The sequence below is a fragment of the Pan troglodytes genome, chromosome 1 (genome assembly GCF_028858775.2).
Source record: "Pan troglodytes isolate AG18354 chromosome 1, NHGRI_mPanTro3-v2.0_pri, whole genome shotgun sequence".
NCBI classification, from domain to species: Eukaryota; Metazoa; Chordata; class Mammalia; order Primates; family Hominidae; genus Pan; species Pan troglodytes.
This window is the reverse complement of record NC_072398.2, coordinates 226,538,285-226,565,721: the sequence shown is the minus strand read 5'-3', so window position 1 is coordinate 226,565,721 and position 27,437 is coordinate 226,538,285. Positions and strand designations below refer to the sequence as shown.

Sequence of the window (27,437 nt, the reverse complement as noted above, 5' to 3'; positions counted from 1 at the left end):
ACTCTGTTGCCCAGGCGGGAATGCGGTGGTACAATCACAGATTCTTACAGCCTCAACCTCCTAGGCTCAAGCAATCCCCACACTTCAGCCTCCAGAGTAGCTGGGATTACAGGTGCGCACCACCATGCCTGGCTAATTTTTTTTTTTTTTTTTTTGGTAGAGACAGGATCTCCCAATGTAACCCAGGTTGGTTTCAAACTCCTGGGCTCAAGTGATCCTCTCACCTCGGACTCCCAAAGTGCTGGGATTACAAGTTTTAGCCACCATGCCTGGCCTATAATACTATAAAATATTTCTTTTTTTTTTTTTTTTGAGATGAAGTCTCACTCTGTCACCCAGGCTGGAGTGTGGTGGCACAATCTCAGCTCACTGCAACCTCCGCCTACCAGGTTCAAGTGATTCTCCTGCCTCAGCTTCCTGAGTAGGTGGGATTACAGGCATGTGCCACCATGCCCAGCTAATTTTTGTATTTTTAGTAGAGACGGGGTTTCACCATGTTGGCCAGGCTGGTCTCAAACTCCTGACCTGAAGTGATCCGCCCATCTCGGCCTCCCAAAGTGCCGGGACTATAGGCGTGAGCCACCATGCCCAGCCCCATAAAATATTTCTAAAATGAAATATAATGAAAAATATATAACAACATAGTATACTCATTGTCTTAGTTCATGCTATTATAACAAGATACCGAACATTAGGTGGCTTAAACAACAAAGTTTTTAAATTTTTTTATTCTTAAGTTTTTTGGGTGCATAGTAGGTGTATATATTTAACAGCCATTTATTTCTCACAGTTCCAGATGCCAGAAGTCCAAGATCAGGGTGCCAGCATGGTCACTTCTTGGTGAGGGCCCTCCTTCTGGTTCACAGACAGCTGCCTTCTCACCATATACTCACCTGTCAGAAAGAGAGCGTGCTGGTTCCTTCTTCTCCTTGGAAGGGCACAAATCCCATCATGGGGCTTCACTCTCATGACCTCGTCTAAATCTAATCAGCTCCCAAAGGCCCTCCTCCAAATACTATCACATCGGGAACCAGGGCTTCAACATATGCATTTTGCGGGTACACAAACAGGATCCATTTTTTCAATATTGGATCACTAGGAGTCCATAGCACTCCTCCAATTTTGGGAATCCAAAATTGTGATCCAATTTTGGGAAAATCAAAAGGTATATGTGCATTGGTGTGGGTATGCATCACGTTAACCAAGAATAAGAATGAATATCCCAGACTTTGGAAATATGCCAGTGTTGTACTCCTTTGCAACTGTCTTAACATTATGGTGGCAAATCTCAATCCAGTGGTAAAGATGGGGACTTCTTTAAAATAAGCAAATGTCCCTGCTGGTAGTTATCCCAAGAAGAGGTCAGTCCTGGAGCAAGAAGTGGTGGGGCAGTAGGGAGAGCTTTCTGCTCTGCCTGAGCACAGACAGCAGGGGACCAGAAGTTTGGAACAGTTCATACAATAAGAATATGAACATCCTTTACTTTGAACTTCAACTAATATATTCCATTTTAAATTTAATCTCTACATATTCTTCCCCTTTGTTCACAAAATATATGGATCAAATTCATTCTGCATGATAATTATATCAACAGAGAATCCCAAAATTAGTTTTAATAAATGGAAAAAGTTGGTGTTATATATTTCAAATAATGCCACTGAATCTTTCCAAATTTGAGAGCTCTACGATCATCAGTCTTTTCAGTATAATGTGAATAATTGACAACCAAAACTTTTAAATATACATTTATAAATATTAATAAATAAATATACATTGAAACTAATGATGAAGGAAAACTGAATGTAAACTCATAATAATAATAATGGGTAAAAATTGTTGCATACTTACTATAAAGTGCTTATTTTCCTGAGGGCTTTATGTATATTACTTAATGTTCATAATAACCTTATGAGATAAGATACTATTACTATCTCTATTTTTTAGATGAGGAAACTGAAGTACAGAGAGTTTAGTAACTTGCATAAAACCACACAACTATTTAATCTTCTTTCCTCAGGAACACGACCTCAAGAACAACCAAGCACTTGATACAGAGTTGACTCTAACTCATATGAACCAGTCAAGGCCCTGGACAGGGCGGTGCATACCAAGTCAGCACCAAGGTCAATATATCCAAAATGAGATTGTATAAGAGGAAAGGACTGGAATGCACCTCCAAGAAGGTCTGGAAAAGTGAGAACCAACTAGGGAAGAGGTTCAAAGTAGACTCAAGGAAGATGAAGGGGAATTCTTGAGCCAAAGCGCAAGTGGTTGGAAAAGATCTTTGGGCTTCCTGAGGCTATAGAGTGAGCATATCTAGAGAAAGGGTCGGGAGTGGAAAAAAGCAAAGAGCAAAGCTAGCACCACTCTGGCCCTCAGTCCCCTTTCTCTAGACAAATCGGAGCTGGCATTTTCCCAGTGTGAAGGCGCTAACTCACTCTAGGAAAGTTTTGAGATGGGGAGCAGAGTCTCACAACCAGTCCCCAGTCAGAATGCATAAGAATCTCCTGGGATGCCGTTACAAATGCAGATTCCTTCTTAAAAAAAAATTGAACTCACAAAAGCAGAGAGTAGAGTGGTGATTACCAGGGGCTGGGGGGGGATAGTCGGGTGGGGTTGGAGAGATGTTGGTCAAAGGATACAAAATTTCAGTTAGATAAGAGGAGTAAGTTCAAGAGATCTATTGTACAATATGGTGACTGTAGCTAATAAAAATGTATTGCATTTTTGAAAATCTCTGAGAGTAGATTTTAAGTATTCTCACCACAAAAATAAATATCTGAAGTAATACATATGCTAATTACCTTGCTTTAGCCATTCCACAATGTATACATATTTCAAGATATCATTTTATGCATGATAAATATATATAATTTTTACTTATTAATTAATTGACTCCTAGATTCCTCCTGGGAGTCACTTTCAGAAATCCCAAGTCCACTGGTCTACATTAGGACTTATGAATCTACATTTTAAATAAGCTCCCCAAGTCATGAGAGAACCACACTTTGAGAAAACTGCACTTATATATTTTCTAGGTATCAAGCATAGATACTGCCCATGGGACCATTGGGAAATAAACACTTTTCCTCTGAATACTTGGGGTTTCCTGTCCAGCTTACACTGGTGACTTAGTGGGGCACACAGGGGAGTTCAGAGACTCAGTGAACCTGGCACAGTGGGCAAAACTACAAGATAGGTTGTCTATCCATGAAGGGAGACAGCTGGAGTAGGATGCCACGGAATTGGTGATACCATATGTCTCAAACGATCCCAGACTTACAACTGCATGTGAATCTACAACTATGTCACAATAAGTAAAAAGTTTCAAAAGAAAATCCCTAACAGAGATCATCCAGCCACTGGCATGGGCAGGTGCTATGTATGTGCACGGAGAAGAGGTACTAGGGTGTTTCCCAGGGATCTAATGTTAGTGTCAACTCCTGGGCCCAGTCCTTTGCATTAATTTGGAGGAAGGGGATGAAGTAGTTAGCTGTCAGTATGTGGATGGTGCTGGGAAGTGTGAGAGTACCGTAGGTATGAACACTGCAGTTGCTATGAAAAAGGACAGTAAAGTGGTGTGAGCAAACACTCATCCAAAGGACACAGACTGATCATCTTGTCAGTCGACTCTTTGTAGCACATCTATGGGACTGGCTGTCAATCTCTGGATGAGTGGCAAACAATGGCTACTAGTTATGAACATGACATATTTTGAAAAGCTCCCTTGGAAAAAGCACAAACTGGGGACTCAGAGCCCAGATGGTGTGACTGTCCATGGAGGCAGAACCAAAAGATCCCACTATTCTAAGAGGATGGCAGCAGCTAGAGTGGATCGGGAGAATATTACCAGCGGTAGAGATGGGAGGACAAGCCATTTTAGTGTCAGAGTCCACCACCAGCAGTAGAGACTTGCTTTGAAAGGAGAGTCAATTGGATACTAAATGCAGTGCAAAGGTTTCTAAAGACAATCCTCAATCAAAATCAGGGGATAAAGCAGTCGCTTGAATCACCTAGGCCTGTCCTTTACCTGGACACAAGTGGTACAGTAGGGAGAATTCTGAATAGTGTCACCCAAAGCTTTGCATAGGCCTTAGGCCAGCAGGTATTGCACACCTTTCTCTGCTATTCCTCGTTACTGCTATTCTGATCCCCACTGTGCACCCCAGTAAGCCACCAAGGTAAACTGCTTGCCTTGATAGTCTCTTTCAGCACTCTGCACTCTACACACTCTTGAATGTCAGTTAGGTGCTGTTATGTGGGAATCTACCTGCTTACCTAATAGATATAGCCTGGACACAAAGTTCTCTGGTTTATGACACTCCCATTGTACAGCTGCCTCCACAGCTCCTTGAAATTCTGGATCAGGGATTGGACATCTGACAGGCAGTTTTGACTGCTTGGTATCACAGAGTTCAATCCAACAAAAGGAAGACATGTTCCCTTGTGTGTAATGAATCTGCAGGTCACTTATTCAAACTATAGTAGTCTGAACTCAGATGCTGGATGTCAGGTCCCCTCAGGATTGTCTTCCTGCGTCTTGACTGCAGCCACTCCTACACAGGGTGATTTCCTGGGCTGGAGCCAGTTTGCAGGACTATGAGACTATATAGACTACAAAGCCTAGCTAGGCCCCAGGTCGGCGGCAGAGTAAGCCCCACAGCAATGCGTTAAGCCTTCACGAAATGAGTGTTGAATGAATGAGGTAGTGATTCAGTGTATATTTGATCCACTGCAACAGGTGGGAAGGGGGCAGAGGCAGCTACTTCCTAAAATAACCCTTCTTCAGACTCTTAAAGAACTGATCCTTGTTTTGAATTAAAATCTATCTTCATTTAACTTCCAGTCCTTTGCCCTACAGATAATTCGTAGCGCCACATCAGTTCTACCCATTCTTTCACATGAAGACAGATGTCATGTTCTGAGTCATCTTTCTTCGCCTCCTTCCAGCAGCCCTTATCTGGTGGCTCACATTTGAGCGAGCTCCAATATGTCTCTGTATAATCTCTCTCTTCTTTTTTCTTTTCTTTTTTTTTTTTTTTTTTTTTTTTGAGATGGAGTTTCGCTCTTGTTGCCCAGGCTGGAGTGCAATGGCGCGATCTCGGCTCACCGCAACCTCCCCTCCCGGGTTCAAGCGATTCTCCTGCCTCAGCCTCCCTAGTAGTTGGGATTACAGGCATGCACCACCACGCCCGGCTAATTTTGTATTTTTAGTAGAGACAGGGTTTCTCGATGCTTGTCAGGCTGGTTTTGAACTTGCGACCTCAGGTGATCCGCCCGCCTTGGTCTCCCCAGGTGCTGGGATTACAGGCGTGAGCCGGCCCGGCCTGTAAAATCTCTTCAATGTGTGGTACATGGAGTGCAGTACTCCACCTGTGGCCTGACTGATATGCAGTACAATATTATCACTAAATTGCTACAGACAGCGTAAAAGTTATAACATTTAGGACACAGTGCCCGACTTACTATAATTACCATTATTATCTTATGATCATTACAAAACAGAATTACCACTTAGCTCTCAGGCCCTACCTCCTTCAGCCTCAGAAACGTTAACGCTACCTTGCATTGCTGCTTTTAGCACCGCCCCTAATAAGCCCCGCCCCTGGGGCCTCCGCGGCGGAAGCCTAGCGTCCGCCCCACCCACCCCGAGCCCGAGGCGGGGCTGTGGATGTAGCCGCTGATTGGCTGACTGGGGCGCAGCTTGATGGCGTCGGGCTGGAGAGCCGCAGTCCCGGCTGCAGCACCTGGGAGAAGGCAGACAGTGTGAGGGGGCCTGTGGCCCCAGCGTGCTGTGGCCTCCGGGAGTGGGAAGTGGAGGCAGGAGCCTTCCTTACACTTCGCCATGAGTTTCCTGATCGACTCCAGCATCATGATTACCTCCCAGGTGAGTCACCGCCTCCCGCCCCGACACCCGTCCGCCTCCCTTTACCGAATCGCCCTCTCCGGTCCTCCGCGGTGCGGGCTGGTCCGGGGTCTCGCTCCTCTCTTACGCGGCCTGCGCCAGTCACTCTGGCACCCAGAGAGGGTGTGCGATTTGCTGCGGCCGGTTCCTTCAGCCCCGGCTGTCAGGAGGCTGGCCTGCGGCCGTCCGCGTCCCCACCCGGCATCCATCCCCGGAATTTCGGTCCACTTTTGGAAGCGGTCCGCCGACCTCCAGGCTAAGAGCCGGCGCCGCCAGCTAAGGCGGCGGTTCTAGGAGCTCCTCGAAGCTTCCGGGCTGCGCCACTGATCCTGGACTGGGGAAGCCTGTGTGGTTCTGGGCGCGGGGTGTGCGACGCGCCAATACTGGATACTGAGGACACGTCAGTGCAGGCTTTGCTGTTAGATGTCAAATCCTGAATCCGGGTGTGGAGAAATTTGCTGCTTCAAAGTATCAGTATAAGGTAATACCTATGCTTGAAAGTATAAGGTTTCGTTCTTGCACTGACACCTCGTCCTTTATCCTCTGCTTAGTTACCCACCTTTTCCGGATGTTTTTCTGACCCTCATGTCTTCTCCATTGGCCACCTTCATTTGTTTGTACAGTCAACAAACATTTATCGACCATTATATAAAGCTCTGAGCGTAAAAACATGTAAGACACTGTCTCTGCTCAATAGAAGTTTCGTCTAGTTAGCCTCTTGCTTTTACCATGTAATCTATTGTTAATTATTGTTTCTTCCTAGCATTCATCATAGCACTGGCATCATTTATGTGTGTGTTTCTGATTTTGTTTTTTGAGATCCTGCCTTGTTCATAGCTGTATCCCCACTTCCAAGTGCAGGCATTCAATAAATAATTGTTGGCCAATATTTGTGAAGCTCAGACTGCCTGTTGACCTTCTTCCCCTCATCTTTCCAATAAAGATTTTGTGTGTGTGTGTGGTTGTTTTTACTTGTTCTTTCTCTCAAACGGCAAATAACAGAAACAGTTACCTTTTGGGGCTTAAAGTGAACTAAATTTGTGTTCTTTGATTCAGTTTTTGTATTGCTTCATCCTAATACTCGTCTCCGTAGAGCGGAGCATTGTCCTTTTCTCTTCAAAAACTTGTTTACAATATTTAAGAAAATAAGAAAGAAGGAAAAGCCATCCATAATCCTACCACTCTAATGCAATAGTTTTTTCATTTTTAAAATTTACCACCTTTTCTATAGTTTTCATAAGTATTGTTTTTATTGGCTGCATAGTATTCAAATGTATTAATGTAAAAAAACCTAGACATGTAACTCTTCTGCTTAAAACCTTTCTAAGACTACCCAGTGCCCTTGGTGACAACTCAGGGTTATTTTTAGCCTTAGTACCAATTTGAGAAAAATAACAATATTTAATTAGCTTTTCTTTTCACTTAGAATAAAGATAAGAATGTTTGTAGAAAATTGGCTTTGCATTGCAGCCTCTACGATTTTTAGCATGGATATAATTGATACGTTGAACCAAGGAAGTGGCTTTCTAATTTTGTATGCCTTATAATCATAGACTTTCACTTCACACATGCATCCACATGCAGTAATTAATTGTTAAACCTGGTTTTTACAAATGTGGAAGAAAGACCCAAAGATTCCTTTGCATGGAATGTTCTCTGTTCAGATATTTATGTGGCTACTTTATCATCCTTTCGGTATTAATAAAAATGTCGCTTTAGGAAGGTTTTACCTGACACCCTGCCCACAACCAAAGTAGCTTTCCATTTCGGCTGCCTTCTTTCTCATTTCCATGTTTTATTTTCTTCTTGGCATTTATTACTATGGTTCATTTGTATATTCATGTGTTTGTTAATCTGTCCGTGAAGTCCAAGATACTGTCTGTCTTGTTCTCTCCTGTATTCACCAGCATCTAGATCAGTTGCGGGCACATAGTAGAGTTGTAGTGAATATTTGTTTAATAAAAAGCACCTCTCTAGAGAGGTGTGGTTACCTTGGAAACACCACCATTGCCCCCTGCGCCCCTCCCTGCTCATTTTTTCTGTTTTGTATTAACTGAAAGGTTTATTTGAAATGAAATCTGAAATCAGAGGTCACGTATTGAATCTTGCTCACCACGGCACAGGATGAAGTTCAAACTCCTTTATGTGGCTTTTCAGGTCCCTTATTGATGGGACCCTGGCTCTTCTCTCTTCAGCTGTGGCTCCAATTTATTCTTTAGACTTCCTGAACTTCTTTTAGTTCCCTAACCTGGCCATGCTATGGTGCCTCCAGATTTCCACACAGTGTGTTTTCTGTTTCTGGGCCTTTTCCTCATATCCCTCCCCTTCTTTAAGCCTTCAGATCTCAAGTTGAACATCCAAGAAGCTTCCCCTAGACTGGACTAGATGTCCCTATACCTACTGCCATAGTACCCCTCACCTACTTCCCCTGTAACAACACTACCACATTGTTTTGTAATTACTTGTTTATCTCCTCTATAGATTATAAACTCCTTGAGAGTAGCATTCATGCTCTCATTTGCCATTCTATCCCTTGGACCTGGCACATATTAGGCACTAATAAATATTTGTTAAGTGATTAAAAGGGTGAATAAATGATCCAAAAAAGGTGTCTTTTATAGTTAATTCTTTAATAACTGTCCTGCTGATGGCCATCTTTTTTTTTTTAACAGTAGCTAATTTTCAACCCAGAAGTCACTTTTTTAAAAGCAACTGTTAACTAACTCATGTTTTGAGCCCTCTATACCGTCATAAGACTTATCAGTTCCAGAGTACACTCTTAAGTCCTAAGGTCAAGACTCTGTACAATTCTGAAAGTATTAAGTCTCATTTTTAATAAGAAGCTATACGCCTTCCATTTTATTTGCAAAGCTATTTGAAATTGCATTTTGCTTCTGCTTTCTTTTTGGATCCTCTATAATCTTGCCAGAATTTGTGTTTACTTGGATGTAAATGAATTCTCCAGCTACTTGTGTGTGTGTGTGTGTAGTTTAAGTCTTTTTTTTTTTCAACTTTTATTTTATTTTAGATTTGGTACTTGTGCTGGGTATATTGTGGGAGCTGAGGTTTGGGGTACAAATGATCCGGTCACCCAGGTACTGAGCGTAGTACTCAATAATTAGTTTTTCAACCCTTCCCCTTTCTCCCCTCCCCTGCCCCCAAGTAGTCTCCAGTTTATGTTTTTGCCATCTTTATGTTGGTGAGTACCCAATATTTAGCTCCCACTTAGAAGTGAGAACATGTGGTATTTGGTTTTCTGTTCTTGCGTTAATTTGCTTAGGATGATGGCCTCTAGCTGCATCTATGTTGCTGCAAAGGACATAATTTTGTTCTGAAAGTCTTTTTAAGCTTTCGTTTTCAATGTGAAAGGAGGCCACAATGAAATATTAATGGTATATATCTGTTTCTCTTTTCTTCCATTCCCCTCCCCACCATATAAACTTAAAATTTTTGCTTGTTTTCTCTTCTTTATCTAAAGTTCCATTTCATAGCAATCTTGGTGATTTTTTTTTTAATCATCCATTTCCACTATACATACCACCCTCAGTCCTAACTGCCCAACTTCTCTGTCTTCAGTCGTGGCTTCATAAGTCATATAAATATGGTCTCTAAACTCTGAATTTACATCTGTCTCCACCGGTAAATATTTATAATAGCCAAAGGATATCCTGGACATTTTCTCCTAATCTGTTTGACCCTTTCCTTTTCTGCTTGATCTAGATGCTTGGATCCAACTTACTTTCTTACACCCTCTTGTTCATTTACCTTCATGTATATATAAGTCCACACTTGGATCACTGCTATAGTTTGTTTACTACTAATACAGAGGCCTGAAGGCTACTATAGAAAATCACATAGCTGTGTAGTTTGCCAACGCCAAGAGTTTAACCCTCAGCTCACTGAATTATTCCTTTTCTTGACCTTAATCAGCTACTTGTTTCATTCCCCTCAAAGTTTCTCCGAATCTTTGTCACTCTCCTCAAAGCTCCCTTTTCTAACTCACCTCTCTTACTCTTAGCAGATAACCTTGCCTCGTACTTACTCAACAAAAGTGAAGCCAAAAGGTATGATCTCCTACTATGAATACTTTCTGCATTTTAATCTAAAAGGTTATCTGTGTTCACAACCATTCTTACCTCCTTTCCTCCCATTTCAGAAAACGGGGTTCCCCTACTCCGGTTTAAAGCCATTCTACCTACCTTTGATCTTAGAGTAGCGTATTTTGAAGTGGTTAAAAGCACAGATTTTCTAAACAGACAGACTCAATAAGAGCTGAAAAAATAGTATTTAAAAAAAAGCACAGATTTTGGAGTCAAACAAGCTTGAGTTCAATCTTGATTCTGACACTTACTATAAATTGATTAACTTCTCTAAACCTCATCTTTCTCTGTGAAAATAGGATAATCAAACCACTATACTGAGTTTTTAATGATTTTTATAAGATTATAATGCTAAGTACTACTTAGAGAGCCTGGAGTATAGTAAATGCTCAATAAAAGTTACCTAATAATATTAATAATAGTATTATCAGTTCATCCTCTAGTATTCCACCATCCTTCTCATCTTCTTCTCCTTACTTGACTGCTTTCTTTCCCCCTGGCCAATAAACTTTCCCTTTATTCCACGTTCTTCTCTAGCCTATTATCTAATGTTTTCTTTTTTTCTCATTCCTGGCTCTCCCTAGAGTAATTTGCATTTACTGTCCCCACTGCTTTAGCTCCCATTCATTCTGACCTGCTACACTCTGGTTCCTGCCTCTACCTCACCATTCAAAATTGTTTTCCTTATCCTCTAGTGTTTTCTTCTTGGCACATTGCTCTCCTTACTCTAGATACTATTCCCAGGTGATCTCATGTACTTTGGTGGTTTCAACTCATAGGTATATCTTAGACCTGCCTTCACAATCTGTCTTTTATTCCAGATACTTGCTGGATATCTTGACCCATCTTGCTGGCTGTCCCTCAGGCCCTTAGTGTGTTCAAAAATGAGCTCATCATTTTCCCCATCCTCTGCCCCCTTTCCTAAACCTCTTCTTTCTCCAGTATTCTTTATATAAATTGGGTAGCTTCACTCTTCATCCTGTATTCCAAACTAGTCATCCTTGACTTCTCCCTGTTGATTTTACCTTCTAAATAGTTCTCAAATCTGTTTTCTCCTCTTCTGTCACCAAATGTCTTAATTCAGGGCTTTATCATCTTTCATCTGAATTCCCATAACACATTTCTATAATGTTTCTCTTTCTACACTGTCGTTTCCTTCAAGTGTGTCTTCCACACAGCCACCATACCGCTCTATATAGTATAAAACAAATCAGACCATGCCATTTCCCTGCTTAAATAACCCTCACCACCTACAGACTATAATCTAAGCTCCTTAGGGTGGCCTTCAAAGCTCTCAGTGATTGGACATCCACTCCTCTTGTCTAGCCTCATTTTTAACCTCTTCCTTCTTTGAATTTCATCTTCTAGCAGCACCAAACCATGTGTAGTTCCCGGCATATACCATGCTATTCACTCTGCGCCTTTACTCATGCCCTTTGCTATCTGGAAAGCCCTGTCCTCCTACCCCTACCACCTGTTTTTACCCTACCTGATTCGTTTTTTGTTTGTTTGTTTTGTTTTGAGACAGGGTTTCGCTCTGTCACCCAGGCTGGAATGCAGTGACATGCTCACAGCTCACTATAACGTCTACCTGCCAGGCTCAAGTGGCCCTTCCACTTCAGCCTCCCCATAAGCTGGAACTACAGGCACGTACCACCATACCTAGCTAATTTTTGTATTTTTTGTAGAGATGGGGTTTCACCACGTTGCCCAAGCTGGTCTCGAACTCCTGGGCTCAAGCGATCTACCCAAAGTGCTGGGATTACAGACGTGAGCCACCATGTCCAGCCTCCCTACTTGATTCTTATTCATCCTTTGAGAGGATGGTTTTTATGTTAGGGGTGGTGGAAACCTTTGACTGTGTGATGAATACCTTGAAACCACTCTAGAAAAATGCACATAACCCCAAAATGTGCATACAATATCAGGTTTTAACCCCAAATTAAAACTTCCTTCGGCTCGGGCATTATCTTCTCCAGAAAATCTGTCCTAACCCCCTACAGATTGGTTTGGTCTCCCTCTTTCATATTGTTTTACAATATCATGTATGTATTTCTATCATCGCACATCCATATTATGTTATAATTATTTATGTACTGTCTTCACTATATTGTGAGCTCCTAGAGGGTAGTAACCATCCTATTCATCTTTGTATCCTCAGCACTTAGCATAGCACATAGGAGTTATTACAGAAAATTTAAGATTGAATGCTGAAGAATAAACCATCTTTTATGTAGACCACTTAGCCATTCAGCAAGCACTTATGGAGAGCCTGCTACGTACCAGGCTTTGTGCTGGATGCCAAGGATACAAAGATTACAAGACAAACATGGTTTTTGTCCTCATAGAGCTTATAATCTAATGTCAAAAAATATTTAAATCACACATTACAAAACTGTATGGTAAGCACTTTGATGAGGGAAGTACAATGTAAAACAGGATTATATAAAAAGAGCAATTTATCTGCATTTGAGAGGGCAGAGAGGGCCTTCCAGGGGGAGTAAATAGCATAACTGGGAGAGGGCTAGAGAGAAGTTCCTTTCAGAGGACATCTACACAGGTCTCGATGTGAAAGAATATGGATCTAAAGAACCAAAGAAGTTCCAGGGGGCTGAACATATGAGTTTGCTAGGCAGCAGGGGCATGATAAGAAGCTAAAGTAGTCTGTGCTAAACTACTGAGTTTACACTTGCTCAGTAAAGTAGTCCTAGAAAGACATAAAATCATTTTATTCATAAAGGTCCTAGCCAGTTTAAGAAGTAAAGAGTAGTTGTGTCAGTGTGTATGTATAGAAAGTTCTGTTTACTACAGACCAGCTTTGTCAGCTGTCATGTGGCTACGGTCTCTGCCAGTTTGAAACAAAACTGACGAAAGAGGGATCCTGCAATCTCTCGGCTTTACACTGAGATGAAAACCACTTTTATGTAGATTAGGCAGGATGGTGGAGAAGCTAAGAAAACTCTCTGAAGGAAACAGATATAAAAAATATTAGGCTTTCTACTACTCCTCTAATTTTGGTCTCAGCTCCTCTCCCCTGAAGTTTTTATTTTTAAAATTAATTTATTTTTATTTATTTTTTGAGACAGGGTCTCACTCTGTTGCCCAGGCTGGAGCGCAGTGGTGCAATCATGGCTCACTGCAGCCTCAACTTCCTAGGCTCAGGTGATCTTCCCACCTCAGCCTCCCAGGTGGCTGGGACTACAGGCACACCCCACCACCCCCAGCTAATTTTTATATGTGTGTGTTTTTTGTAGAGACGGGTTTTCACCATGTTGGCCAGGCTGGTATTATTTTTAAATACTTGCAATCAGGGATCATCCATAAGAAGCAAGTCTCACTCTGACACCTTTTCTTTTTTTTTCGAGACCTAGTCTCACTCTATCACCCAGGCTGGAATGCAGTGGCACGATATTGGCTCTCTGCAACCTCTGCCTCCCAGATTCAAGCGATTCTCATGCCTCAGCCTTTAGAGTAGCTGGGAATACAGGTGCCCACACCCAGCTAATTTTTGTATTTTCAGTAGAGACGGGGCTTTGCCATGTTGGCCAGACTGGTCTTGAACTCCTGGCTTCAGGTGATCTGCCCACCTTGTCCTCCCAAAGTGCTGGGATTACAAGTGTGAGGCACCGTGCCTGGCCACTGACTCCTTTTCTATTTGCAAACTTCTCTGGCTCATATAATGATTATCATAAGATTATGGCAACATATGTACTTCCATTTTTGTCTTAAAGCATACTCTGTAACATGGATAACTTCAAAACTCCAAGGGCATTTAAAAATTTATTTCCAATGTCATGAGCTTTAATAAGTAGGTCTTATAAGAGTGGATCTTATCTTTAATCCCTGAAATAAGTTAACCGTCTAGTTAGCAGACCTTTTATCATAAAAGAGTTTCTATAAAACATTTCTCAAAAGAAAATATGTATTGACATTCTATCTTCTTTCTCCTCCAGATACTATTTTTTGGATTTGGGTGGCTTTTCTTCATGCGCCAATTGTTTAAAGACTATGAGGTGAGAAGAAATCATTTTGTCATACTTACACTATATGAATTTAGATTGACAAGAAAAATGTCTCCATTAAAGAAACATTATGTTCATTTCCAAGATAGGAAGCTTTTGCCAAATAAGTACTATATAACTATTAGATTGGAGAATATAAGTAGAATTAATTGATTTAAAAGGGGGGAAAAAAGGCAAATCAAATATAGGCCAGAAGTTAGGAGCAAGGATTATGTCTTAGTCATATCAGGATATGTACCAATAGCAAATAGTTATTCTGTAGGAGAGAATTTAATTCATAATGTCTCACAAATGTTCCCTTTCATTTGTCTATCTGGCCCTGAATTGCAAGCCTTATATTATAAGTTAATACCAAAATCCCAAGGCTATCAGGGGAACCAGTCCCCAATATTTCAACATAGGTTCTTTCTGTTTTCCTTAAGTGTCGGCCAGTCTGAGAAATAAAGAGAAAGAGTACAAAGAGAGAAATTTTACAGCTGGGCCTCCAGGAGTGCCATCACATATTGGTAGGACCGTGATGGTGACTCCGAGCCACAAAACCAGCAAGTTTTTATTAGGGATTTCAAAAGGGGAGGGAGTGTACGAATAGGGAGTGGGTCACAGAGATCACATGCTGCAAAGGGCAGTAAAGTCACAAAGCAGAGGCAAAAATTAGAATTACTGATGAGGGTCTGTGTCCCACTGTGCACACATTGTCTTTATAAACATTTTAACAGGAAATAGGGTTCGAGAGCAGACAACCAGTCTGACTAGAATTTACCAGGCTGGAATTTCCCAATCCTAGTTAAGTCTGAGGGCACTGTAGGAGACCAGGGTGTATTTCAGTCCTATCTCAACCGCATGAGACAGACACTCCCAGAGCGGCCATTCATAGACCTCCCTCCCAGAATGCATTCCTTCCCCAGGGTTATTCCTTGCTGGAAAAAGAATTCAGCAGTATTTCTCCTACTCGCTTTCTGCAAGAAGAAGAATATGACTCTATTCTGCCCAACCCCGCAAGCAGTCAGACCTTATGGTTATCTTTCCATGTTCCCTGAAAATTGCTGTTATTCTGTTCTTTTTCAGGGTGCACTAATTTCATATTGTTCAAACACACATGTTTTGCAAACAATTTGTACAGTTAACGCAATCATCACAGGGTACTGAGGTGACATACATCCTCAGTTTACAAAGATGACGGGATTAAGAGATTAAAGTAAGACAGGCATAAGAAATTTTAAAAGTATTAATTTGGGGAACTAATAAATGTCCATGAAATCTTCACAATTTATGTTCAGAGATTGCAGTAAAGACAGGCGTAAGAAATTATAAAAGTATTAATTTTGGGAACTAATAAATGTCCATGAAACAATTTATGTTCTTCTGCTGCGGCTTCAGCCAGTCCCTCCATTCGGGGTCCCTGACTTCCCGCAACACAAGACTGCTAGAAACCAGCAGAGGCTGGATGAGCAAGGAGCGGGTTGTCCCCTACAGCCTTTGAGGGCATATGGCCCTGCCAACACTTTGATTTCTGACTTGTAGCCTCCAGAACTATAAGAGGATCACTTCCTGTTGTTTTAAGTCACCTAGTTTGTGGCACTTTGTTATAGCAGCTCTTGAGAACTAGTGCAGAAGCGTAGACCTGGTCAACCAAGAAATCCTGGAAACAGAAAAGGAGACTTGGTCTGTTTAAGATCATGACTGTAAGCAGATTGAGGGGATGGTTACTTGCACATGGAACAGACAGGAAGCAAATACATTTTGAGGGGCTGTTACTGTCCAAAAATGTGCCACAAGTGGGGCCTACAAAAGCCTGTGATGGTCTTCAAAACATATCTGGAGAAGATGGCTGCAAAATCTGTGTATTGCCCAAGGAGTGTAGCATCCTACGCTTGCTTCAGATGAGCCATGAGGGGTGCTGCACAAGGAAGGGCCTTCCAGGGCACAAAGCCAGGGGACACGGGATGACAAGCCCGGGAAGTGCTTCAGAGAGCAGGGCCAGGGCTGCCTGTGGGGTCACCAAGGAGCTCACCCTGCTGCCAGGGTGGGGAGTCTTTGTGATAATTCCTGCTCGGAAGGATTTTAAAGGGAGACTTGGGGCATCATGAACTGCTCTGTTTCTCTCATTCCCTCTTGAAGTTGGGTCTTTATGCAGCACCCTCTGCCAGCCCGAGCCCTGCACAGTGGCGATGTATCTGGAGAGGTGTTCAGATGACTGTCCATTGGATGCTTGATGTGATTATTGAGTGTCAACTTGATTGAATTGAAGGATGAAAAGTATTGTTTCTGGGTGTGTCTGTGAGGGTGTTGCCAGAGGAGATAAACACTGGGGTCAGTGGACTGGGAGAGGCGGACCCATCCTCAATCTGCGTGGGCACCATCCAATGGGCTGCCAGCGCAGCTTAAAAAATGTAGGTGGAAGAAAGTGGAAGAAGCTGGCTTGCTGAGTCTTCTGGCTTTCATCTTTCCTCCCACGTGGGATGCTTCCTGCCCTTGAACATCAGACTCCAGGTTCTTCAGCTTTTGCACTCTTGGACTTACACCAGTGGCTTGCTGGGGGCTCTTGGGCCTTTGGCCACAGACTGAAGGCTGCACTGTTGGCTTCCCTGCTTTTGAGGTTTTGGGACCTGGACTGATCCACCACTGGCTTCCTTGCTCCTCTGCCTGCAGACGGCCTATCGTGGGACTTCGCCTTGTGATCCTGTGAGTCAATTCTCCTTAATAAACTCCCTTTCGTATATACATAGATCCTATTAGTTCTGTTCCTCTAGAGAACCCTGACTAATACAGCCACCTACCTCTGGGCTTTTGTTATAAGAGAAAGAAATAAGCCCCAATTTTGTTTAATCCACTGCTTAATGAGATTTTTTGTGTGTGTGAATCTCAGCCAAACAGCACTTTACCTGGTGCAGACCCCCAGCAGGGAGGCCAGCAGCTGAGGGAGGCCAGCAACTGAGGGAGGCCAGCAGCTGAGGGAGGCCAGCAGCCAAGGCTGGCTCAGCACCAGGGTGCCCAGAGAGCAATGGCAGATGAGGCCAGGATCAACAACTTCCCCTGTTCACTCTTCTCAGCAAACTTTCCACTTGAGTCCCAACCCTTAGTGCACTGCCTGACTCGGGGCCACCCTCTGGGAAGCCCTGGGTGGCATGTGCTAGGGTGCTTGCCGCAGCGCTGAGCTGAAAAGTCCAGGTGTCTCTGGGGGCGGGGCACACACTTTCCCAAGACAAGACATCACTGTGGTCCTGCTGGGGCTTCAGCCAGGCTCTGGGATCTGAAGCCCTCCTAGTTCCCCTAGACTGAGAGCCCCCAGTCACGTGCATGTCCCATCGCTGCTTTGGACAGGGCTCCAAGGTCCTGTATGGCATGGGACCTATGTGTCACAGTGGCCACACTACCCCTATAAGCCACCCACAGTTATAGCTTTAGAAAATGATCTGTTCCAAAGCCTCTTACCAATGGGTTCTCCGATGGGTGCTGCTGGAGCATACTGAACCTGAACTCCACCTGAACATCAGCCGTCTGCTTCCCATGCATATACTGGGCCCTTGTTAGTGTTTTCCAGGTCTCTGTCCTCCTCTTTTTGCCCATCAGTGGCCTCTCCCTGGCTTTAGTATGTAGCAGAGGCTTTGCAAGCCTGGTTCTACAGGACACAGGTGGGGTAGTAGCTGGTAAGTCATGATGCGGAGGAATAAGGTTGGTTAATTTAATCAGCTCTCATATATTCACACCTACACTGTGCCTAGCTTCATGCCAAGCATGTTACAGGGATCATCTCATTGCACGTTCCCCACCAGCCTGGGCAGGTGGACAGCACCCTCAGCCCTACCTCACAGATGAGGGAACGAAGGCTCAGATCGGTTAAGAGGGTTGTTGTAGTCACCAGCAGACACGCGGCTGGACCAGGATTTGAGGCAAGCTGCAGCATTTCCTCCTGGTGCTGTTAGTGGTCTTCCCAGTAAGGAGTCTACAAGGGGCTGGGAAGTAATGTATTCATTACAACAATATTAATACATGTCTATTATAGACAACGCAGAAAACACATATATACAAAACACAAAGACCCAGAATAAAATGACGGTAAAATGTCAGTCAAATCCTTCCAATTACAAACATGCACGCACACACACACAAACACACACAAACACGAATTCATGCAAAGCCAAAGTAAGAACATGCTACATACAGTTTTGCCATCTGCTTTTTCTTCAAATTCATAATATTTCATGTTCATCTTGCCACATCATTAAATACTCTTTTAAGTATAATTTTTATGGTTAGATCATAAAATTTGGTTTATGGCTAGTACCATAGTTTGTATATATTTCTTTAGAAATAAATTAGGTTCTTTCCTCTTTTTTGACCATGACAAACACAGCCAAATTTCAATGTTTGTACACATCAACAATTATTTTCTTAGAACAAATTTCCATAAGTGAATATCACAAGTAAATGGTTTCGTGGGCTCTGTAAAGGTTGTGTATCTGTTGTGCCAAATTATCTTCCCCAAAAGGTTTATCAATCTGCATCCCCCACAGCAGTGTCCGAAATTGCTCTTTTATTCCCTCTGATGGAAGCTACATTTTTTCTGTTTGAATTGCAGTCACCAAACGTGAAGCAAAACTGTGTCTACTTGGGGATTTATTTTTCCTTATCCTGCTCAAGGTGTTGCTTTTCCCATCTGCCTCGTGCTTTTCATCAGTTCTGGAACGTTCTCAGCCCTGGTGGCTTTAAATATTGCCTCTTCTGAGTTGCTCCAGGCTCTCCTCCAGGACCTCCTGTCTGGTAGACATTGAATGTGCTCCTCCTTTTGTCTGAGCCTTGAAGCCCCTCTGTCTGATTCCTGAATGGTTTCTTCAAATCACTAATTCCAGTTGGCGGTCAACGTGTCCGCTTCGTTTCATTTCGTTTCATTTCTGCGGTTCTACTTTCTTCCCTTTCAGACCCCCCTGCTGTATTTTTCCCATAATGTCGTGTTCTTGCTTTGTGGTGTCTTTTCTTCCCTTTATCTCTTGAAATACTTTAAACACACTTATTTTAACGTTCCTTTGAAGTTGTCCTATTTTCTGTGCTTCCCGGAGTGTAATTGATCCCTTTCATTACTTCTGCTATTTCTTCCATGGGGCCTGAGTCTCGGCTCTCCCCATGGCGTAGGCCAAGCCCGAACCCAGGCCCTGCTCATTGGCCCAGCGACCCCAGGAGCCCCCGGCTTCTAGTGCCCTCACGGCTCCAGTTTCCTCTTGCTTTCTGGGACCCTGGAATTTTGCTTTCTTGCTTTTAGCCTTGGCACGTGTATGTGCACGGTGGTGTGTGTGAGCTTGCACGTGTGTATGTGTGTGTGTGCACTTTATGGTGTATGCTGTGTGGTGAAGGGGGCTCTCTGTGCCAGCTCTGCCTCCCATCTTAAAGTCTCACTCAAAAATTACTTACTCATCAACTAATAATAGTAGCAATGATAGTAATTCAATGTGTCTCTGAGGTTCCAGGAGACTTTATAGCCCTCATCACAGCCACAGCTCACACTAGTGGGTGTTTAAATAGCACATGTGATCTTATTTAATTCTTTGAATAACCTTTGTCATTATCCCCATTTTACAGATAAGTAAACTGTGGAAGGATGGGAAAAATGAATTGGCACTGCTGGAGATTATGCAGAGGGCTGGTGAGAGGGGCAGGCTTCGAAACCCGACCCTGCTCTCTGCCCGAGCGTCCACTCAAGTCCTGGAGTGGGAGGCTCTGAGGTGGGCACCTCCAGCTTCTGCAGTGCTGAGGGGAGCCTTGTTCTTCTTCCTTCTCAGGACGGGAGGCCAAGGGGCTGGGATGGCAGGTGCCGTGAACAGCGAGCGCCCAGAGTTGGCCAAAAGCACAGCGGAGGTGCAAATCCAGGTATGTCTGGTTCCACCACCCCCCAACTGCCTCCCAAATGCACAGATGCATCTGTGCTCAAACACACACATTTACAAACACACACAGGTTGCCCCACGGTGAGAGCTGCTCACCTAAGGGAACTGGAGAAAAGCTGTGCTGGTCTCACAACGTTGCCGGCCTGTGGTCCTGTGCCTGTCCCAGAGCCTGGGCTGTGGGCGTGAAGACAGAAGGCATCCCGACCCTAGTACAAAGCATCCTCACACCTCAGTCCCCGGGCTAAGCAGGGCACACACTGCTCTCTAACCAGAACATCGCCAAGCAAAGGGCTGCCCCAGCTGCTCCGAGAAGCCGCACGCACGAAGCTGCAGTAAGCCCAAACCCAAGGCGGGAAAGCCCCTCACCCCACGAAGGTGTCTGCCTGGTTTCCACGGGCAATGTTGCACAAGGCCATTTTTTACTGGAGAAGTGTTGAGGCTCCATATTCTTAAGTTCTAATCATGAAAGGAACCAGGACAAGGCAGCAGGGAGCAGCAAAAGATTGGTGTGCCCTGCCCCAGGAGAAGGTGTGTGCTGTGGTCTGAATGTTCGCGCACCCCCTGCCAAAATTTATGCATTGAAATCTTTTTATTTTTGAAACAGAGTCTCACTCTTGTTGCCCAGGCTGGAGTGTAGGGGCACCGTCTCGGCTCATTGCAACCTCCGCCCCCTGATTTTAAACAATTCTCCTGCCTCAGCCTCCCAAGTAGCTGGGACTACAGGCACGTGCCACCACGCCCAGCTAATTTTGTATTTTTAGTAGAGACAGTGTTTCACCATGTTGGCCAGGCTGGTCTCGAACTCCTGACCTCATGTGATCCACCCGCCTCGGCCTCCCAAAGTGCTGGGATTACAGGCATGAGCCACTGCGCCTGGCCATACATTGAAATCTGAACCCCGAGGGGATGGTATGACGAAGTGGGCCCTTTGGGAGGTGATGAGGTCATGGGGGTGGAGCCTCATGAATGGGACAAGTGTCCATAGAAAAGAGCCCCGAGAGAGACCCCTGACCCCTTCCACCACATGAGGACACAAAGAGAAGTCACCGTCTGTGAACGAGGAAAGGGGTCCTCGCCAGACCCTGAATTTGCCCGAGCTTTGACCCTGGACTTCAGAGGCTCCAGGATTGTGAGAAAGAAATTTCTGCTGTTGGCAAGCCACCAGTCTGTGGTATTTTGTTACAGCAGCCTGACTGGGCCATAACTGTGGCTGGTGATGATGGCAGGTATGCGTCCTGCAACAGTAGAAGGTGAGAGAGGCAGGTATACCGAGGTCTTGGAGGAACACAGCCAGCTATCAACTTCAGTCCTCACTCTGTGGCTGCCAACACAGTCTTTGAGGTCAGTAGAAAGAATCTAACACACACTCCGTGGCTTTTCTTCCCAGAAACCTCCTTCTTTCAGCCCTGTCCCCCTAATGCCCAGGCATTCCTGTGGCCTCCCTCTCCCTGACTTTTGTTTAGAGATCGTGGTCCTTTGGGATCAACCCTGATGAGGCCTGGGTTGCCCTGACCAGTGCTAGATTTAGGGAATCTTTTATCATACCTCACTTTGGGGTCAGCTTGGGATTCAAAGAACCAAAAGGTAGCAGAGGGATTTGAGAAATGCTTAAGGAGTGAAACTGTCATGACTTGGTGATGATGAAAGTTGGGGAGGCACCAGTGGGAAGAAGACTTTGGCTTGGTCTTTGTCTTGGCTAACCACTGCCCCTGGGTGAGTTCTGGTGACATTGAAGGCTTTACCTGCCCATGGTCATAGCCGAAGGCCACAGGGCCAAGGTCTTCCTTTGATGCCCCTCCACACCCTCTGGTTCCCTCAGAGAGAAAGTTTCTTCCTCTGGCTTCCCATGAGAACTGGGCCCTTTCTCCGGCCCCAACCGGGCAGCGGGAGCTGATTCCCACATTCCAGCCTTAGGCTAAGGTCCTTCTGATATTGCAAAGATATCCCAGAACTGTGGGATCCCGAGCTGCAAATACCCCAGATGGCTGAAGCGCTCTTAACTGTACTACATTTAACAAATTCACTGGACTGCCCCCCTGCAGACCACACCACCACCCTGTGCTCGCCCTGTCCTTCCAGTGGCCGGCTGCTTGGCAGACAGCCTGTGCCCTTCTGCTCCCACTGGAATGTGCAGCTCATCATGAAGAGTTGAATAAGACATGGGTCTCATTCAAAAGACCCCTCCAAAAAGATACAGTGAGCTCCTAACCCCTGGAACCTATAAATGGGACCGTATTTGGAAATAGGGTCTTTACAGATGCAAACAAGTTAAGAAGGGTCCTACTGGATTAGAGCAGACCTTAATCCAACATATATGACTGGTGTCCTTGTAAGAAGAGGAGAAGACACGCAGAGACAGCTGCACGGCACTGTGCATGGTAGTGTCTGCATGACAATGTGTGTGAGCTTGCGTGTGTGTGTGTATGCACTTTATGGGGTATGCTGTGTTGTGAGGGGGGCTCTCTGTGGTGTGACTGGTGTCCTTATATGACTGGTGTCCTTATAAGAAGAGGGGAAGACACACAGAGACAGCCGCACACAAGGAGAAGGCCATGTGAGGGTGGAGATGGAGACCGGGGTGATGTTTTTACAGCCAAGAAACAGAAAGAATTGTGGTAGACGGACATGGAACAGATTGGAGCCTCCGGAAGGAACCAACCCAGCAGTCCAGGGAACCTCTTCACTTGGACTTCTGACATCTAGAACAAATATCTGTTGCTCTAAGCCTCCTGGTTAGTGGTACCTGTTAGGGCAGCCCCAGGAAGCTAATGCACCAACCCAGAGTCCTCTGTGTTTTGTTCCCAAACCTGCTTATACCAGTTGCCTTTGTTATTGTAATAAGGTAATTGAGTTAAACGTTACATAAGCCCATCGCTCTAAGTATGAAAAGAGAGCTGCAGCTCTGAAAACCGCATCAACTGCTTTGGAAAGAATAGATAAAGGTAAGTTCTTAAATCTATTGCAGTTGAATTAGGTTGGGCAAGTCAACCATGAAAGATTGGAAAATAAATCATATGAATCTAAAAGGATTCTAACCTCAGATTATTTTATATGTGACTTCAAGTTCTCAGTCCACCCCAAAGAAACCTAAACTAGAAATGAAAGATTGAATATTACGAGTGTGTTTTATGAGAGGGAGAGAGAGATTGGAATTCCAATCAGGGGAACTGTGCTCAAAGAAAAGGGCTTTGCCTTATAGCAAATGACTAACAAAATGACATCGTGTTATATGTTTCATGTTAAAACGAAAATATGTATGGCACCCATGTTGCATTTTTTTATCTTTCCCCACTTTGTCCAACTTTCACTTAACCAAATAACCCAGTTATGTCAGTTTGGAGGGTTTTTCTCGACATCCAAGCTCTTTCTCCAAAGTCTGGCTGTGCTTTGAAAAAAATCCTAAGCAAATGGAAGAGGGAAAAAAGATCTTAGATTCTTGGCGTCTGTGTATTTGGCCACACTTGTGAGCACCCCATAGCTGTCCTCCAAATTCTACTTGCTATTATTATTTAATGATTCATTCACCTGTTACTGTCATTTCCTGGCTATGGAGATTTCCTCCTCAGCTGCCAGTTCCCTGAAGGCAGGGCCCTATCGCATAGCTTGTTCACATAAGAGTCCTTCCCTGCACGGTGTTTGTAAACATAAGCTGACGCTTTTAGGCACCGTCTCCATAGCTTGTTCACATAAGAGTCCTTCCCTGCACGGTGTTTGTAAACATAAGCTGACGCTTTTAGGCACCGTCTCCATAGCTTGTTCACATAAGAGTCCTTCCCTGCACGGTGTTTGTAAACATAAGCTGACGCTTTTAGGCACCGTCTCAGGTTCCATCGACCACCTTCATCTCCCCTCTCTCTTGGTTAGTGTCCCCAGCCCACTAAGTTGTCCCTCCAAGATAAAACTTGGATAAAATGTCACAATACACAGTGATGGGTGGGTCTGGCTTCCCCTATAGCTGCTGGAGGAGCAATGACAGCATTCAAGCGATCATGGAAATTAGCTCCCAATGGAAAATAGGAGGCCAGAGGGACAGATAGGTCCCCACCCCTCCTCCTCTTCACAGACATCCCCAAGGTACCATCTCCCTTTGCGAATCTTCCAGAGAAGGCCCGTGTGCTGAGCAAACACACCTGTTGGCTTCTTCACGGCTCTTTCTCATGCCTGCTAGTTTCTTTGCGGCTCTTTGTGGAAGACGGAAGAGCAAGGTCACGCACCCCAGCACCAGCTCTGTACTTTCTCTTGCCTGGCCTCCATCTACCCCTCACTCACCACCTTGGGCTTGCACCTTCCAAATCCAGGATCTGCATTCGAACCCTTGCTTCAGGCTCTGCTTTCCAGGTGATGCAAAGACTCATGTAAATGGTTTGATGGATGTTGCAGAGACAAATGCAAGTGCTCAGCCAGGTCTCCAGCTCAAGAAACATCTCAGGAAGGAGTGAAAAGAGGTCACTGTGAGAGCAAATCCAGCTGGTGGTTATGAGAATGTGGAATGTGGGGGTGATGGAGCTCCGCTTCTACTGACTCTTCAGAAGGTTCCCAGGAATCCACGGAGTCCCAGAGTCTTTAGGAAAAGAAGGATCTTGTGAGGTCATGTTGTCCAGTTCTCATCTGACAGAAAGAATCCATTCCACCATCCTAGAAACCCAAATACTCATCATGATCAAAAGCACTCCTGAAACCCAGGCGTCTCCACCCTACGGCATCTTTCTTTCTGTTGTGCTTGAAGTTCTCCCCACTGTCCTCCTGACTCAGTCCCTCCTTACACGTTAAAGCCATGGTCACCGGCCTGTCCTTGGTTTCCATTACCTGGCACACTATGGCAAAGCCACTGCTCGTGGCCACCAGACAGGTCGAGGCAGGCACTGGGGCCAATCCCATTCCTTGCTATGCCTGATGCCCTTCCGTGCCTGATGCCCCTCTGTCATCTCTTTGTTTGCACAGCTGTGACCTGCATTGTCTCCACTAACGACAGCGTCCTTAACCCGGACAGTGACCCAGCAAGTGGCAGCCCACGCTCGCCGGCCGGGTCCAAGTTTTAAGTAAAGAAGCCATTTGTTCCCAGGCTCATTTTTATCAAGGCTCGTCTGTCTTTCCAAATTAGGGCTGAGTCATTTATAAAGCATGTGAGTGTTTGGATGTTAGCAGCAAACATTCATCCATTTTAGAATAAATGATTAAAAGGCACTCATTAAATTCCTCTGTTGACTGATGCCAAGGCCCCGAGAACGGATTGGCCTGTTGGCTTCTGGCTGGCCTGACTGCCATCCCACCTACTGAGAACTCTCGTAGACTCTGGAGAGAAAATTCCTGCTCGAGGGGACACCCTGATGGAAGATAACAGGAAGGATGGCACTCAGGCCTGTTCCCCCAATATTACAACACAGTTATCTACCTTCAGAGTGGCCGCACCCAACAGACTCTTGGTGAGTGGGAGGACAACCCCTTCTCCCCTCCAAAGATCTAGGGACAATGTGTGCCATTCCTTCCCATGGGCATGGGGAATGTTTAACTCAAAAGTCAAGGGAATAATTCCATAATGACTGAAAACTAAGTATTTCCAGTCCTGATAAGAATGGCGCTCTGTGCCCACTCCAGGAATACAAGAATTGGCAAGACTCTCCTGTGGCCCCTGCCCTGGAAGGTAGAAGGTAAAAGATCATACACAGACAGGTAAACCAACTCCCGAACAGAACTGGGAGCCTCGGACCACAGGCTCTGACCCTTTGCTGGCCAGCAGGTGCAGAGGGAAGGAGCTTCTGCTGTCCTTGCCCCCAGCAAATGTCCATCCTCACCACAAGGGAACAAACCATGCCCAATGCCTCGTTGGGGGCACTGGCGCCCCTTGAATGTATCCTCTCTAGGATCCTTGGCCCCACCCACCTGTTTGCCATCTCCAAAGGTCCTTTCTTAATGTCTTTAATTTGGATGGCTCTGACAGCTCCCCACGGCTGGCCTGAGAAAATCGCACACTCCTCTGCATGCCATTTATCAGGTCACAGCGTGAGTTTCCCGGGCCCTCCTTCCACTAAAAAAACATTAAAACATATATATTACAATGGCATTGGTAAACAGGAACCTATTGATTTATATACTGAAAACATTTTTCCTCAACCTAAAAGTTCATGTATTTCGTTTTGATTTTAAAAGCAATTGAAACATTTCGTGAGTCCTGAAATCACTGTGGGCCCGAGGCACTGAGCCACCATACCCGATACTGAAGGGGGTCTAGGTCAGTCCTCTCTGCAGCCGTCCAGCCGCAGGTTCCCCCTGGGAGCTGCCCTTCCAGGCCTCCCTGCCTGTGCTGCTGCTGCTGCTGCTGCTGCTGCTCCTGCACCCTCAATGCTGCCTCATCCTTCTCTGCCACGAAACGTCCTACAAAGGTGTTAAGCCCTGGACCTAGTGTGATGCTCCCAGGCCCTGGAGGCAGCATCTGTGCATCTTCTTTGCCCTCTGCCACCACTCTGACCCCCTGCAAGCCCAGACAGACAACGGTGTCTTCCTGACCAGGTGACAGGATCCTGCATTCATCCCACAAACGCCTCCTGGGCACTGCCTGTGGGGATGCAGGAAGGATCTAATAAATGGCCTGGCCGATGCTTTGTATGTTCTGGAGACTCTGAAGTATTTTGTGTGTGCTGTTTCGGTTCATCCCACACTGTAAAACCCCGAGGAGGTCCTTCTGATCGGACATGAGTCACCACCAGGTACCTCAGTGGGTAATGACATCGCTGAGATGCCCACACAGGCATTCTAGGTCCAGGGTGGGTGCTCTGGCCCCTGCCCCGTCCTGCCTCTCACAACTATCCTCTAAGATAGGAAGTATCACTCCCATTTTGGAAACAGGGAAATTAGGCTGATGAAGATCACACATTCACCTAGCAGTGGAGCTGGGTTCAAGCCCAGGACAGTCGGAGGCCGGGCGAGCACGGTGGGTTCTGCTGAAGCAGTGATGAGTAGGCACTGTCGCATAGCGAGATGTCCCAACGTGCGACACGACCTGGCTGCCTCTCCCACACTTTAGGCTTTGGAGGCCTCGGGTCAGAGCCAGAGATCCATGTTCTTTGTGAGCACAGACAGTGGCCGTGAGGACCAGGCTGGCCTCAGACACTAATGGGACTAGACAGTCAATTCAGCGCTGCACCCGGAGGCCCCGCCAGGAAGCTCTGCTGGGCACCTGCCTCGGGACGCTGAGCAAACATTATCTTTCCAACTGTGGTTCTGCTCACATGCTTGAGATGTCACCCTTATTGGTTCTCTGGGCGACGGCCTCCACCAAATGGGAGCTGACGGGCAGTTGGTGGGGCTGGAAGACGCCAAGAGGCCCGCTGGCCCTGGTTCCGTGCCTCCCTCGCAGCAGCTGCTCTCCTGCTAGGATTGCTCCCAGCCATTCCAATCTGATTCATTGAAATGAAACCATTTCCACAGAATTTAATTTAAAGACTCGCCTGAAAACATTAGGGTTGATGCTGATGGAAGGTTTTTAGCCGAACGCTGACATGAGATGGGAGAGGGAAACCAGAAATTCTCATTA

At 45.2% G+C, this 27,437-nt stretch overlaps 1 protein-coding gene across 1 annotated transcript; it reads left to right on the top strand.

Annotated features, from left to right (window-relative positions):
- Nucleotides 1-826: 826 nt before the first annotated feature.
- LOC129136293 (uncharacterized) lies at nucleotides 827-26,509 on the top strand. Its single transcript, XM_063809018.1, has 7 exons — nucleotides 827-840; nucleotides 992-1,058; nucleotides 5,632-5,887; nucleotides 9,927-9,969; nucleotides 13,959-14,018; nucleotides 19,802-19,889; nucleotides 22,500-26,509. The coding sequence occupies exons 1-7, from the start codon at nucleotides 827-829 to the stop codon at nucleotides 22,641-22,643; spliced, it is 672 nt and encodes a 223-aa protein (XP_063665088.1). The 3' UTR covers nucleotides 22,644-26,509.
- The last annotated feature ends 928 nt before the right edge of the window (nucleotides 26,510-27,437 follow it).